This window comes from Ochotona curzoniae, unplaced genomic scaffold (genome assembly GCF_017591425.1).
Source record: "Ochotona curzoniae isolate NIBS_2020 unplaced genomic scaffold, NIBS_Ocur_1.0 scaffold_4701, whole genome shotgun sequence".
Taxonomy (NCBI): domain Eukaryota; kingdom Metazoa; phylum Chordata; class Mammalia; order Lagomorpha; family Ochotonidae; genus Ochotona; species Ochotona curzoniae.
The window spans coordinates 56941580-56958123 of NW_024467122.1; the positions used below are offsets into that span (position 1 = coordinate 56941580).

At 47.3% G+C, this 16544-nt stretch overlaps 1 protein-coding gene across 2 annotated transcripts in view; it reads right to left on the minus strand.

Moving 5' to 3' along the window:
- The window catches only part of USP50 (ubiquitin specific peptidase 50), a 42346-nt gene extending 30535 nt beyond the window's left edge, over window positions 1-11811 (minus strand). The window contains exons 1-6 of one of the 2 annotated variants that reach the window (XM_040968821.1): window positions 11694-11811; window positions 11265-11583; window positions 9440-9634; window positions 9000-9195; window positions 6336-6545; window positions 4183-4325 (exon numbers count right to left, since the gene is read on the minus strand). In XM_040968821.1, the coding sequence (XP_040824755.1) occupies window positions 4183-4325; window positions 6336-6545; window positions 9000-9195; window positions 9440-9634; window positions 11265-11314 (794 nt within the window). In that variant the 5' untranslated portion in view covers window positions 11315-11583; window positions 11694-11811. Of the gene's footprint in view, window positions 1-4182; window positions 4326-6335; window positions 6546-8999; window positions 9196-9439; window positions 9697-11264; window positions 11584-11693 lie in introns of those variants that run through there. The other variant, XM_040968819.1, reaches the window with a different exon arrangement.
- Between the last annotated feature and the right edge of the window lie 4733 nt (window positions 11812-16544).

A 16544-nucleotide genomic window follows, 5' to 3' on the forward strand; every position in this document is an offset into this window, starting at 1 on the left:
ACCTGCTCAGCGCAGGCTGCATCAGAATGGATTTCACCTGGAGGAAGCCACTACCTACCCAACCCCAGCTCAAAGTGACCGGCAGGCTCAGTGAGAGCCCGACCTCATCACGGAATCCGAGAATGCGTCCCCTTCCCCAGACCTCAGCACGCTGCCTCCTGACACCTGTTTCTTTGGACCCAGGGCACCATGTCGGGCAATCAAGAAAACATTACAAATCATACAAAGAGAAAATTTGACAAGCAGAGCAAGCGCCGGAAGCAGACATGAGAAAGACCAGAGTGGGAATTTGAAAGCAGCAAATGGTCCAAATCTTGGAGCCCAAATCCTTGCCCCCACACGGATGCACTTCCTGGGTGGACCTTCCAGCTCCTGGCTGCGTCCTGGTTCAGCCCTCCCCACCATCCCACCACTATAGCCCCTTGGGAAGTAAACCAGAAGATGGAAAATTTCTCCGTCTTTTTTTTTTCTGTAACTTTTAAATAAATAAATAAAAATGTTAAAGAAAATTCCAAAACTTGAGAAGCAAAAACGGCAACAATAAAAAAGACTGGTAAATCCAGGACAGTATCCAAAAACTGGGCCTTTTGGACAACTCCAGAGGCATAATGTGTGCTTAGTGGGAAAACAAAATGGGGAAGAAACAGAAAAGAAAAAAATGTTTCAAACAGTAGTGACTGAGAATTTTCCCCAAAGTAATGCCAGACACCAAGCCACCGACGGAGGCAGCTCCAGGGCAGGAGCCACAAAAACCACAGCTAAGCCTGTCGTGTTCAGACCACAGAACATCAAGGATAAAGAAATTCTGGAGGAAGCCAGCAGAGGGGCTGGCGAAAGAAAAAATCATATCCAATCTGCCCTCAGATACGATGCAAAAAATAGGGCAATGGAGGAGCTGGCCTTGTGGCGAAGGGGGTATAACCATCACCTTCCAGCATGCCCTATGGGCTGCTCCACTTCCGATCCAGCTCCTTGCTGTTGTGCCTTGGAAAGCAGCATAAGATGCTCAAGTGCTTGAACCCCTGCCTGCACGTGGGAGACCCAGAGGAAGTTCCTGGCTCTTGGCTTTGGCCTGACTCAGCACTGGTTGTTCCAGCCAACTGGGGAGTGAACCAGGAAATGGAAGATTTTCCTTCCCTCTGCGTCTCCCTCTCTAACTCTGGCTTTTAAATAAACAAATACATTTTTTAAAAGATTTATTTTTATTGAAAAGGCAGATATATAGAGAGGAGGAGAGACAGAGAGGAACATCTTCTGTCTGTTGACTCACTCCCCAAGTGGCTGCAACGGCTGGTGCTGCACAGATCCGAAGCCAGGAGCCAAGAGCTTATTCTCCCTCACAGGTGCAGGGTCCCAAAGCTTTGGACCATCCTCAACTGCTTTCCCAGGCCACAAGCAGGGAGCTGGATGGGAAGTAGGACTTCCGGGATTAGAATCAGTGCCCATATGGGATCCCAGCATGTTCAAGACAAGGACTTTAGCCGCTATGCTATTGTGCCAGACCCTCAGATAAATAAATTTTTAAAAAGAAGAAAGCAGAATGACATGCTTAATGGGGTGCTCGCTTTGGCAGCACAAATGGTTAATGGCTTCAGAAAGGGGAACAAAACTCAACAACCTTGAATTCTGTACCCTGTAAAATGATCCTTCCACAGTGAAGGAGGAGGGCAGGCTGTGGCACTGCACATTAAGTCGCTGCCTGGGAAACTGAATCCCTCTCATCAACAAGCCTGAGTTCCAGCTATTTGCTTCCAATCCAACTTCTTGTTAATGCAACTGCAAGGCACTGGGTGATGGCCCAAGTACATGGACCCTGTCAAGCACATCAGAGATGCAAATGGAGTTCTGGACTCCAAGCTGTTGGAGAAATTTGAGAAGTGAATGGGCAGCTGGAAGATCTCTCTCCTCTTTCCTCCCCCATCCCCACCTTTCCAGTAGATAAAAATGCATGTGAAATAAAGACCTTCTCAGACAAACAGGGGTTGAGAATATTTGTTACCAGTAGTCCTGCCTTGTGAGAAATGTTCAAATTCTTTTTTTTTTTTCTCAAAGAAATTCTTTAGAGAGAACGCAAACGTTTGGGTACTCAGATCCACATAAAGAACGAGCCTTGAAGAAGTGAAGACAAAAATGCAGACTTGCATTTTAAAAAAAATGAAAATGAAAACACAACTCAAACTTGGTGGGTTACAATCCCGGCCAGGCTGGATGTGCGGCCCGGCAGTGTGGAGCTTCCTGCTGGACAGGCAGGGCACTTTGCCCAGACACACCCTTGCGGGCAGATGAACTGATATTATGGGGCTGGTGCGGGTGCCAAGTGCACCCTTTAAAAAGTGCCATTCTTTTCTATATATAAAAAACAAAACAAAACAAAACAACAAGGCCCAGCACCCTGGCCTAGCGTTTTAACTTCTGTCTGTGAGGCTGGCATCCCATGTGGGTGTAAGTTTGAATCTTGACTGCTTCACTTTTAATCCAGCTCTCTGCTAGCTCTGCCTTTTAAATAGTAATACAAAGCAAATCAATCCTTAAAAAAAAAAAAAAAAACAATTGAGGTGAAGGAGAGCCATTTGGGTGTGAGCAATACAATCCAGCAGGTCCACACTCCAGGGAGGGGCTGCATACCAGGGCTTGGGACCTCCCAGCACCGCTCACAGAAAACTTGAGGCTGGAACCTTGGCTGGGCGGGGGGCACCAAGGCACAAGCCTCCGAGACCCTCACTGGGAACCGCCCTGGCTCCCTCCAGGAAGCTGCTTTCTCTTCTTCTTGGCTGATTTGTTTGTAACCCACCAAGGTCGGCCCCAGCCTACGCCCTCCATTCTTTCCCCACTCAACCAGCCTTGTTCCTTCTAGGAACTCTGCTTGGGATGGAATGTGTGTCCAGCTTCCTGAATAAATTACTTTTAAAAAATCAGTAAATTGTGGGATACAATGAAATACTTACAGGGAAGTTTGTAGCATTGAATGTATGTATTAGTGAAGTACATCCTTTAAAACAAAAAGATTGGCTAGAAAGACATAGTTACGGGCTGGGGGGACGCGGGGGCAGGGGAGAGGATTGAGATTTTCTAACTGTTGATTCACTCCCCAAGGGGTCATGATGACCAGGGCTGGGCCAGGCAGAAGCCAGCAGCCATGAGCTCCATCCCCATCTCCCACATGGGTGGCAGGGTTCGAGTCCCTCGAGCCATCCTTGCCTCCCAAGCATCTTAGCAGGAGTTGGCTCAGAAGTGGAGCAGTCAGCACCTGCGCAGGCACTCACATGTGATATTGGCACCTCAAACATCAGCGCCTTTGTGAGAAAGATATAAAGTCAACAATCTAAACTTCATTCTCAGGAAACATAGAAAAAGAAGAGAAATTAAATCCAAAATGAGCTGAAGAAATAATAACTTTTTAAAAACCAGTGATCGATGAAAGTGAAATCAGGGAATCAGCACAGAATATCAGCAAAACAGAGATCTGGTTCTTTACAAAAATAAGTAAAATAAAATGAATAAATCTCAAGTCAAGCTAACTAAGCAACAAAGAGGGGCAGGTGCTCTGGTGTAGCGGGTTGAGCTACAATTGAGCCTGCCATGCCAGCAACCCAGTGGGGCACAGAGGCTCAGGGCCCAGCTGTTCTGTTTCCAAGCTAGCTCACTGCTAACGTGCCTGGGAAAGCAGCAAAAGGTGACGCACGTGCTTGGGGTTCCAGGCAACTATCCTTGCCTTGCTCTGCCCTGGCCCTGTGGATGGAAGATTTCTCTCTCTCTATCTCTCTTCTCTTTCCTGCTCTCTTTGTCACTCGGCTTTCAAATAAATTGCAAAAGATTAAAGCTCTTTTTTTTAAAGGATAAATATTAGTTATTCTACTAATATGTGGTGGATACGTTTATAGACAGAGAGAGAAGGAATGTGGAATAATTGCTTACAAGATACAGAGCCTCGGCAGGGGGTAAGAGAAAAGTTTTGGAAGTAACCTAACATTGTAATGTAATTCATTTGCATGAATTGTACATTTAACATTTCTAAGGTGGAAAATTCTATGCTTTATATACATTTGTTACAATTTTTAAGGAGGTTAATAACACGCCAAATACCACTGGATTGTGCATTTCAAAAAGGTGAATGGTTGGCATAGAATTCTATCTCAATAAAGCTATTAAAAATATCTGGCCCCAAAATATCAACATCCATACCTTTTTAAGTGAAAAATAATTATTTTTGGTGCTTTGGAAATACTGGCTCTCACAGCTGTTTCTTGCTTGGTTTCACAAAAGGAGCAATGAATTTGGTTGTTCCAAGTCAGTGTGTCTTGTTGAAAAAAACACTGAAGACAATCCTGTAGGGGAGAAAAAGCATCTGGTGACAAAACTGGATCACCTGCGACCCGAGGCCTCTGTTTCTATAAGAACTATCAGAGAGCTGTGGAAATGGCACCCTCAGGGCTTTTCTCAAGGTCAGCAAGGCCACAAGCTGCAGCCTGCGAGTTGCAAAAGTCAGCTGGCAAAGCCAGGCACATCCAGATGCACTCACAGTAGCTCCGTCTCACTTGTTACTGAAACGGAGCCAAGTGCTGCCCGCCTCACTCATCATCTATGAATCAGTATCTTCTGATTTATTTCCAAATCATACTGTGTTTTCCATCAACAAGGTCAAATAGCTATTGATCTGGTGATTAAAAAATGACCATGAACCCAACATAATAGTCTAGTGGCTAGATCCTTGCCTTGCATGTGCCCGGATCCCATAAGGGTGCCGGTTTATATTCCGGCAGCTCCACTTCCCTTCCAGCTCCCTGCTTATGGCCTAGGAAAGCAGTTGAAGACGGCCCAAAGCTTTGGGACCCTGCACCCACATGGGAGACCCAAAAGAGGCTCCTGACTCCTGGGTTTGGATCAGCTCAGTACCAGCCATTGTGGCCATTTGCAGAATGAACCAGCAGATGGGAGATCTTTCTCTTTCTCTCTATATATAAATCTAAAAAAGAAAGAAAGAAGGAAGGAAAAATTGCCTCTGCCTAGGATTTGGGGATGGTGGCCATGACAGGGCAAGCAGAGTAGAGGTTACATGTGCCCTGGTGCCTGCAGAGCGTCCTCAGTGTGGCCAGAGCCCTGGTACTGCACACCACGAGCCTGAAGAGGAAGACAAGCAGGGATTTGGTTTGTAGTGGCCCTGCCATAAAGCCTGCTGATGCTGGGCCCGGCACGGTAGCCTAGTGGCTAAAGTCCTAGCCTTGCATGCACCAGGATCCCATATGGGCACCGGTTGGAATCGCAGCAGCCCTACTTCTCATCCAGTTCCCTGCTTGTGACCTGAGAAAACAGTAGAGGACGGCCCAAAGCCTTGGGACCCTGCACCCATGTGGGAGTCCCATGGGAGTGTAGGAGTCCAATGGAAGATCTCCCTCTCTGTCTCTCCTCCTCTCTGTATATCTGCCTTTCCAATAAAAATAAAATCAAATTAAAAGGCCTACTGACACTGCCTTTCAAGCAAGCTCCAGTTGGCTGAAGGAACAAACCTATTCTCTAGGTCAGGTATGAAACTCTTAGGAACAAACCCACCTTCCTCATGTAGGAAGAAACATACCTTGGTAGAATTCTTCCAGGAAACACCTTGCTGCTTGCCTCCTGCCTGGTGGCTCCTCACTCACGCTGTCTATCTCGAGTCACCCACATCTCCCTCACCGTCACTCACAGACTCTCAGCATTGTCATGAAGACACAGAGAAACCATTCTCTTTTCCCAACCTGTCTCAGAGCTCAAGGCTAAGAGAATGCTTAACTTATTTTTTATTTGAGAGATGTGAGAGAGAGAGAGAGAGAGAGAAAAGAGAGAGCCAGAGATCCCGTGTGCTGGGGCTGGGCTGGGCTGAAGCCTAGAGACTTGAGTTGGCCTGGCTCACCCAGCTATGTGAAGCATCACTTGTTCCCGCCCAGGATCTGCATCGGCAGGTAGCCGGAGCTGGGGATGCCAATATGGGGGGTGTGGGTGTCTTAACCAGCATCTCAACTGCTAAAGATCTGCCCCCTTTGCTATTTAATGTCTGGTCTGAACCTATAAACCCCCTGGGGTGCAGGAGGGCCATAAAATTTTTATAAGAATTTAGTAAGTTATGATGTGTGCCAAGCAATAGCACTGGTTTTTGGAGTACATTTAGACGGGCTCCTTCTTTTCTTTCCTTCTTTCTCTTTTCTTTCCTTCCTTCCCTCCTTCCCTGCCTCCTTCCTTCCTTCTTTCTTTGCTTTTCCTTTCCTTCCCTAAACAGTCCAGCAGCCCTTTCGTGTAGGAAGCAGGCCCAACAAAACCTAGGGCTAAACACAGAGCGAGACAGAAGCACCGAGCGCTCCTACCTGAAGGGAGCACTCGTATTCAGATGGGATGGGGAGGGAGAGGACGGTGAAGACTTCGTTTCTGTAGGTGTAGTTCTCACACTTCAAACATATGATGCCATAATTGAGCTGCCCTTCAAACAGCCGCGTGATGATTGACGTCTCGTTGGGAATCACTTTCCTGCAGCATCTTTGCGTGGATCCCTTCTCATGCGGGCGTTTCCGGTGGCACTGAGCCAAGAAACAATTGAAGTGTTGTGGTTGTTGCTGTTTTTTTAATAAAGGACTGAACTGTTCTATATGAATGATACACGGCTACCCGAAGCTACTTGGAGATGCAGACAATAGTTAAATCTGTTTGAGAACATGTGAGGGCTCTTCAAAAAGTAGAAAATACATGTTGTAAAACAAACTGTTCATGGATTTTTAAACTTATTTTTGCAATAAAATACGCTTACCTTTTTGTTTGATTCCAGAGGAGAAGGGGCTGGTGAGGATTTGTCCCGTGAAATGCCCAGCATGGCCAGGGTTGAGCTGAGGTCAGCTGAGAGCTAGCAACTCAACATGGGCCTCCCACGTGGGCAGAGAAGAGACCCAGCTGCTGGATTCCTCACTTGCTACCTCCCAGGGTGCACATCTGCAGGAAGCTGCAACTGGGAGCAGAGCTGAACTTGAACCTGGGCACTCCAAGGTCAGGTGTGGGCATCCCAACCAGCGACTTGCCTGTGGCACCAAACTCTGTGCCCATGACCTTTGTGACGTGTCATTACTGTGAACGTGCGTTAGGACCACAGCTGCCTCTAGTTTGGAGCTTGCTCACCTTGCCACCTTCCCTCGCTTCTTTTATCACATACTTTGCCATCAGGGTCTTTCACCCTGACAGTAAGTTGATGCCTGTAACCCCCAGTTTGGTCATGAGGCCCGCTGTGTTATTTTTGGCAGAGTGGCTACAAAGGAGAACACCAATGACCTTTTACCAACCACCAATCTCTTCCCCTCTGGCTAAAAAGATTGCTGCCACGAACCTCTTGTAATTGCCATAAATGGAACTGGAACTGAAGTTCGCCAATGGTAAGGATCCATGGTCACCGTGGGTGATCTTTCTGGTGCTTTCTGAATACCAGATGTGCTGTGAGTCAGCATGCGTACAAGGACATTGCGTAAAGTCAGGGACGTATATACAGAGTGCGCAGCTGAGACCAAGGCTAACGGTAGTAAGTTTTCTGAGTGGAAATAAAACCTCTAGAGTACTAAGTGATTGTGTGGTTAATCAAATCTGTGTCCTCATCCAGCGAGCACAGGAAGTTAGGTACGTTGGTGTGAAGATGAAACATCAACAGGGCTTAGGTTTATCCTCAGATTCCAAACCAAGGTCAATATTTTAATGGGTTTAATAGGCATGATGAAAGCTTGGTTATAAAAATATGTGTGATATTTCTCAGTAGAAATGTATATTTTTAAGGAGCCAGCGGGGTGGCTCACTATGCTAATCCTCCACATGCAAGCACTGATATCCCATATGGGCACCAGTTTATTACCCAGCTGTCCCACTTCCCTTCCAGCTCCCTACTAATGGGCTGGGAGAGCTGTGGACAATGGCCCAAAGCCTTGGGCCCTGCACCTAAGTGGAAGCCCTGGCAGGAGCTTGTGGCTTCAGAATGGTTCAGTTCTGGCCATTGCAGCCATCTGGGGAGTGAACCAGTGGACAGAAGATCTTTCTCTGTCTTTCCTTCTCTGTAAATCTGCCTTTTTAAAATTTAAAAATACATGTAAAAATATTCATGCTTGTAATTGTTTTTAATTCATGTTTTTAAAGTGATTTCTACTTTGAGAAATGGGTATGTATAGCTTTCCCCGTGCAGGGGGAATGACATTAGCAGTTGGATCCCTGCATGACTGGCAGATGCGCCAAGGGAGCCGTCTCAGATGTCGCTTCTGGACAGTGTCATCCAGCATGGATGCCTTGGAATCCCATCTTCCGGGGGCGCTCTTGAGGTTCAGAATGTGTGATGGATATAGTTTCACATGACCGCCTCAGCCCCCAAGCACGCTGCTTGGCACACAGCTGGCAGCTTTGACCAGCCAAATCAAAGGAAGGAAAATGGGAGTATGTGTCACAGCCAGTGTGAGAAGTGACTCGAACATTGGCCCTGAAGACCCCTGCCATTTTGACTCGGTACCATTTTAAACATCTGCTTCCCCTAGGTCTCAGCTTCCTTAAGATTTGTGCCCTTCAGGTTCAGATTTTGTGGTCTGCCAATGTGCTGTAACCTCATAAGCCCACCCCCACCAATCTGCTGTAATCTCATGGCGCCGTGCCCGATGGCTCCATCCACCACCCCTCACCACCCCTTTCCCTAATCACCGTCTCCCACTGCACGCACCAATCCCCTGTGGCTCCAACAGTCTTGGCCACAAATTCCATCTATAGCCTATATCACTAATCCCTCATGCCCTCCTCCAAAGCCGCCCTGAGGAATAAAATATTCCCCATGTGTGTCCCTGCCTTCCCCCCTTTCTCCCTCTGTCTCCACTTTGTCCATCGCCTTTACCCTGGTGGAATAGGGACCTCCTGTTTGGCTTGCTGTGTCTGGCGGTTTGGCTTGTGGTAAACTTAACCGGAAGAGAACTTAGTTACCCGGGAAAGACCAAACAGTTGGTCTTAAGGTCATGTCTTCCACTCACCCTTTTCAGAGTCTCATGGAGTTCATTTAGGACATAAATCAAGAACTCCTGGGCATCTTGTTGGGTCTTCCTCATGAAGGCTGGGTAGAGGTGGCCAAGGGCAGACCGAAACACTTCCGGCGAGACACAATCTGAGTCTCCGAGCCACATGTCTGTCATCAGATAGGCGAAGGCAGTGGCCACCTCGCTGCAGTCCCTGGGGAAGAGAAAAGCGGGTGGGTTTCAGGCCAATTCAATGAAATGAAGGCTCCTCATCATGTAGGCGTGGGGCATCACCGCCCCCCACCCCCGCCGCAATGGGGCTTTGTTCATTGTCCCGCCGCCCTTCCTGCAGTATTCACCCCAGGGGTCTGTCATGGGAGCCTGGGGAGTTCCCACTGTTTCTGGCGCCACTACCAGCGGAGACCTGGCTGGGCTGCAGGGACCCTAGGCAGCCTTACTTTTGGAGAGCAGTGATGTACTTTCCGGAGAGGAAGTACTCCGCCAGCGGCGAGATGCTGCAGAGGCATTGCAGGATGGCGTTCATGTAGCATGTGTTGCCCAGGTTCCGCAGGCCGGTCACGCCCTGCAGGTGGGGCTGCTGCTCGCGGGTCTTCTTAACTGGAAGAGGATTACAATAGCTTGTGCACTCTGCACTGGGGTGGCAGCACGCAGGAAGCAAGCAAGCATCTTGAGAGAACAAGCTCATGTACACATGGCAATGACCTGTTCTACTTAAGCAAAGAGGCACAGAAAGTCTATAATGGCATCACTGAGTCCAGAACTCTGAAGTGAAGCCACCTTGTAGTACAGAGAGAAAAGGATCTTCCTGAAACCTTGAGGACTGTAAATATAAGCCCAGATTTGCTTGATTAAAACTGCAATCTTTTGGGGTGGATGTTGTGGCATAGTGGATGAGACCTCCACCTGAGGAGGGGGGTGGCGGGTGGCATCCCATCTGGACACTAGTTTGTTGTCCTGGCTGCCCCACTTTCAATCTGGCTCCCTACAAAGGCTCCTGAGAAAGTAGTGGAAGATGGCTCAGGAGCAAGTTGGGCCCTTGCATCCACATGGGAGACCTGGAAGAAGCTCCTGACTCTTGGCTTCAGCCTGGTCCAGCTCTGGCTACTGGAGCCACTTGGGGAATGAATCAGCAGATAGAAGACCTGTCTCTCTCTGTAACATTGAATTTTAAGTAAATAATTAAATCTGAAACCCATAAATATTCTCACAGAGTATCAAAGTATTCATTTTATGCAGGGAAAAGAAATAATCTTTGGTAACAACAGTAATAATGGAGAATGGCTAATAACAGTAGCCATCACGTGTTGAGCTTGGAGCCTTATATATTTTCTCATTAAGTTCTTCCAATAATTTTATGGGGTAGGAAATTAAAGATCTTCATTATATACACACATATAGTTATATAAAAATACATATATGCATATACATATATTAGAAGCTGGAACAGTGTTAAAGTGAGCAGTCCAGGGCCCGGCAGCATGGCCTAGTGGCTAAAGTCCTCGTCTTGAACGCACCAGGATCCCATATAGCTGCCGGTTCTAATCCCAGCAGCTCCACTTAACATCCAGCTCCTAGCTTGTGGCCTGGGAAGGCAGTCAAGGACGGCCCAAGGCTTTGGGACCCTACACCCGCATGTGGGAGACCCTGAAGAAGTTTCTGGCTCCTGGCTTCGGATCAGCATAGCATCGGCTGTTGCGCTCACTTGGGGAGTGAATCATCGAACGGAGGATCTTCCTCCCTGTCTCTCCTCTCTGTATATCTGACTTTCCAATAAATAAATAAATCTTAAAAAAAAAAATGTGAGCAGTCCAGGCGGCCTTGGCAGGAAGCTGTGGACCTGGCATTGTGGATAATCAGCGGGATGGTAACAGGGACAGGAGGAGGAGGGATCCCATGGGTCGCTTCCTCCTGCGCCCCTACCCCAGAGCCTCCTTTCCTAAGCATGGCCAGCCCACCCTCTGTGTGCTTCATGAGTTTTGTTTTTTGTTGGTTTTTTTTTTTGCACACACGCTCTGACGGCAGCTCCAGGAGGCAGCTTCCTCGCTCCAGCACCTCTGCTTACAGGGGCGGCTGCCCCAGATTCCCTCACCCATTTCCCGGTAAGCCCTGGACCCGGATGCAGATTTACTGCCTAGATCATCAACCATCTTCACTTCCTCAGGGGAGGACCCCAGAGGACCAAACCCGGGGGAACTCTCCCCACTGTGGCGCAGCTGCCCACATCCGAGCTGGTGTAGAAAGCTGTTGGAGGCAGAGGCTCACAGGACATAGTAGCTACCGGAGTCATCTGCAGGGACTGAGTGTGAAGTCATGGCCGTGGAACACGCTGGCCTCTGGCTTCTATTCAGGAGCTGCGGCGAATCCTTTTAACTTCATTTCTCCAGGCGTATTAAGCTGGCTCCTTTCATCTGTTTCAAACAACGAATGTGCTCCTCCCCTCTGTCTGAAGCTGCCAACTGATTTTCACCTGCGTCAGGCACCATTACAAGTTGGGTCTTCCCGTACATCACAATCCTTTCCATTCACCCACAAGATTCTAGCATGTTGCCATGACACGCTGTTGTTCGGTTGCTTGAACAGCCTGGAGAGATTATATTGGTCAGAATGAATTGCACATGTACTTACATTTTTTACAAGAATCTTTTGAAAAGGAATTTATTTATTTGCTAGGGAGAGAGAAAGAAACAGAACCTTCTACTCATTGGCTCACTCCAGATTTCCCATGTTGATAGCAGAGTCTGAAGTACTTGGGCCATCCTCCTGCTGCCTTCCCAGGTGCATTAGCAGGAAACTGGAAGTAAAGAAGCTGGGGATCAAAAACCAAACCAGTAGGGCCTGGCGGTGTGGCTTAGCGGCTAAAGTCCTCGCCTTGAGCGTGCTGGGATCCCATATGGCCACTGGTTCTAATCCCGGCAGCTCCACTTCCCATCCAGCTCCCTGCTTGTGGCCTGGGAAAGCACGAAGGAGAGGACGGCTCAAAGCCTTGGGACCCTGCACCTGCCTGGGAGACCCGGAAGAAGTTCCTGGATCCTGGCTTCAGATCAGCATAGCATCGGCCGTTGTGCTCACTTGGGGAGTGAATCATCGGACGGAGGATCTTCCTCTCTGTCTCTCCTCCTCTCTGTTATCTGACTTTCCAATAAATAAATAAATTAAAAAAAAAAAAAAAACCAAACCAGGGATGCCAGCACTGTAAGTAGTGGTTTAACTTGCTGAGCCACGTGCCTCCCTGCACCTGTGGAGGCAGCCTGCCTGGGGCGGTGGCAGCACTCACTTCTGGTGAGCCACACTCAAGGGAAGGAAGGGCTTTTAGGGTGAATTCAATCTGCCTTTTCTCAGCTCTCCAGCAACCATGTGGATAATCAGTTTGTGGAAAATGTCTGAACAAACTATGCATGTCATTTGCTTCCATCAAAACAAATTATTTTTAATTTCATTTCCCAAGAATTTTTTTTAAAGATCTATTTTACCTTTTTAATTAGAAAATCAGATACACAGAGAGGAGGTGAGACAGAGCAGAAGATCTTCCTTCAGTTGATTCACTCCCCAAGTGGCCGCAACAGCCAGAGCTGAGCCGATCAAAGTCAGGAGCCTGGAGCCTCTTCCAGGTCTCCCACGTGGGTGCAGGGTCCCAAGGCTTTGGGCTGTTCTGAACTGCTTTCCTAGTCCACAGGCAGAGAGCTAGATGGGAAATGGGGCTGCTGGGATAAGGGCTTTGGCTACCAGGCACTGGGCTCTCCCAATAACTTTCGAAAGTATTTTTGTGTTACTGGTAAGGCAAAAAACCCAATTGCTGAAGGGTCTATGGTATGCATCCCTACTTCTATCATAATGGTTACAGAACAGTCACACTGGGGGTCAGCACAGTGGTACAGCATGCTAATTCTCTACCTTTGGTGCCAGCATTACACTCAGGTACTGGCTCGAGTTCTGGTTGCTCTATTCTGATCTACCTCCCTGCTTATGGCCCGGGAAAGCAGGGGAAATGGCTAAAAGATGAACCTGGCTGAGTATTGGCTCAGCTACAGCTGAAGAAACCATTTAGGGAGTGAAGCAGCAGATGGAACATCTGTCTCTCCTCCTCTCTCTGGAAAACCTTTTGGCTAAAAATAAATCCAGAAAAATTAAAAAGCCACTCACACCCAGGCTCTTTGAAGATATTAAGAATAATCAGTTTCTCTCTCCCTTGGGATGGATGGGCTCTGAGCACAGAAGGTAGAGACCTCTCCCTGTCACATGGTCCCTTCCTGGCCTGTTCTCCCTGGGCATGGCCAGGTGTGTCTGTATGGACTCCTCTCCTTCTGAAGAACCCTGACCATTGTCCGTAAAAAAGAAAAATCATCATCATCCTACTCTAATACCTTGCCACCTAGAAGTGGCATCATTGGCAGCTACCTGACATTTATGGCATTTCTTTTTAAAAAGATTTATTTATTTTTATTACAAAGTCAGATATACAGAGAGGAGGAGAAACAGAGAGGAAGATCCTCCGTCCGATGATTCACTCCCCAAACGACAGCAACAGCTGATGCTATGCCGATCCCAAGTCAGGAGCCAGAAGCTCCTCTGGGTCTCCCAGGCAGGTGCAGGGTCTCAAGGCTTTGGGCCGTCCTCGACTGCTTTCCCAGGCCACGAGCAGGGAGCTGGAAGGGAAGTGGAGCTACCGGGATTAGAACAGGCACCCATTTGAGATCCCTGCATGTTCAAGGCAAGGACTTTAACCGCTAGGCCACTATGCCAGGCCCCCCAAAATGTTCATCTTAATTGTGTTTGCAAGGTAGAGGGACACAGAGTCGGAGAGCTTTACTGGTTCACCCACAACAGCTGGTGCTGCAGCCAGCAGCCTGGGTTTCCCACAGGTGGGTGTGTGTGCACAGCAGTGACTCTTGAAGCCACCTCAGTGGTAGCTCTGATGCAACTCCTTTGGTCAATAGAAGGCCTTCCAAATCGTTTCTCCTCATCTGTAGTCTTAACATTCCATATTAGGTTTTATGCTGGCAGGTTAAGATGCAAGTGTCATATGTCGATTTTGTATCCACAAGCCTTTTTAAATCGAGTCTAAAAAATTGAGATGCCTATGTATCAAGGTTCTGTGCTGTGTAACAGATGACTGCAAACTGTTTCAAATCCCCCATAGTTTAGCTGGGCTGTTATGGTACGTTGTTTCTTTAGGAGAGATGCCTAATCTGAAACAATTTTATGAAACCCTTGACTTTTTAATTCCTGAGACTGCATAGTGAAGTTAGGATAGTAACGATTACTCATCCTTAAAATTATTTTCCCATTGTCAAAAATGTCTGTAATTCTTCACAAATAGAAACAAAACCTTTACTTTGTTTAATACCTCCTTTCCCTGGATTATTTTCCTGTTTAAATAATTCCTGTTTTTTAAAAACGCATTATACCAATTATATACATACATTATATATATACAAGCATGTGTCAAAGCTTGTGTATTTCATGACATTTTGCAAGGCAGAGAGAATTTTCCATCTACTGGTTCACTACTGTAGTGGTGGACCAGAAGCCAGAGCTTCTTCTGAGTCTCTCATGTGGGTGCAGGAGTTCAGGCACCTGGGCCATCCTGCTGTTTTCCTGTGCATAAGCTAGGAGCTGGATCAGCAGCACAGCATGTGGCACTAGACACTGGCATGGCAAGTGATTGCCCAACATGCTATGTATGCCACAGCATGACCCCCGTTCTTGGAATTACAAATGATGATGAATGAAATGAAGTGGTTTTGCTCACACTTAGGTGATTCCTCTGAGGCAACCATTCAGTGTTACATAGTGCTCTTTAAGGTACTCCTGGCATGCACTGAAGGGTTAACATTATTACATCATCAAGGAATTTTTAAAATAAAATGATCTTCTTTCAAACACAGAGGGAAGGTCTACTGAGTGTCCTGGAGACTTCTGATAACCACTGACCTAGATCTATCAGACTAACAGGTCAAGACAATGACAAGACAAACACACCTATCTCCTAGTTTAAACACTTTAACCAGTGAAACATTTTTGCTGCCAAAAATTTAAACTTAACCTTTTACTTTTACTTCTTTCACACACAGTGAGACAGCTTCCTTCTGCTGGTTTGCAGAATATTTGCAGAAGCCAAGGATGGGAATGGCTGAAAATAGTGGTGGAACTGAAGCCACATTTCCCACTGGCATGGCAGAGGCCCAACTGCATTGGAGTCAAAACCTGCTGTCTCCCAGGCTGTGCACTAACAGGAATCTGGAGTCCCAAGTGGGGCAGAGCCCTGGACCCCGGCACTCCAAAAGGGATGCCAGTACTGCACCAAACATCCTTACATTTCTTTGGGTCTAACAACCAGTTTTCAGACATATAATCCTAAATGTGGAAAACTTTAAAACTAATTCTTGAGAAAAGGGTGGACTGGAAAACATTAAACAGAATCTAAAAACAGAGTGGCAGGCACAGTGAGTGAGTCACTGCTTCTGCCATCAGCATCCCATACTCAAGTGCTGGATGAAGTTTTCTCTCTAGCTTCCTGCTAATGCGCCGAGGAAACAGCTGATGCTGGCCTAAGTCCTTGATTCCCTGCCACACTTGTAGGAGACCCAGATGGATGTTTCCGAGTCCCTGAATTGGCCCAACCCAGCTCCTCATTGAGCAAATGAGGAGTTGGGATCAACTCTTTCAAATAAATCAATCTTAGGGGCCATCACGGTCGTCTAGTGGTTAAAGTCCTTGCCTTGAACTCGCCAGGATCCCATATGGGCACCGGTTCTAATCCCGGCAACTCCACTTCCCATCCAGCTCCCTGCTTATGGCCTGGGAAAGCAGGCCCAAAGCCTTGTGTCCCTGCATTCACATGGAAGATCTGGAGTTGTTTCTGGCTCCAGATCAGTGCAGCACAGTCCATTATAATCACTTAGAGAGTGAGTTATCGGATGGAAGATCTTCCTCTTTCTCTCCTCCTCTCTGTATTTCTGCCTAATAAAAATAAATCTTTAAAAAAAGAATAAATCTTAAAGTAATAAGGGTGGGGGGTAACCACAACGCACAAATCCTATCTGGGTACAACTCAAATCATTTTAAAAATATTATCTAGTTTGAGAGTCACCGAGAGGTCTTTCATTCTCCAGTTTACTTTCCAGATGGCTACAATGGCCAGGTCCAAGCCAGAAGCCAGAGTTTCATTTGGGTCTCTTACATGTGTGGCAGGGACCCAAGTACTTGGGCCATCATCCACCACTTTTCCAAGTACATTAGCAGGAAGAAATACCAGCGGTGGAACATGCAGGATTCAAACTGGTGCTCACAGGGGATGGGGATCCTGGTACCACAAGCAGTGGCTGTACCTGCTACACTGCTGGTCCCTCAAATTATTATAACAACACTAAAAAAAAATTTATCTGAGAGAGAGTGAGACAGAAAGATCTTCTATCTGCTGGTTCACTTTCCAGATGGCCACAACAGCCAGGAGTCTGGAACTTCATCCTGGTCTCCCCTCTGGCTGGCAGAGCCCAAGCCCTTGGACCATCTTCCACTTCCTCCCAAGGTGCATTAGCAGGG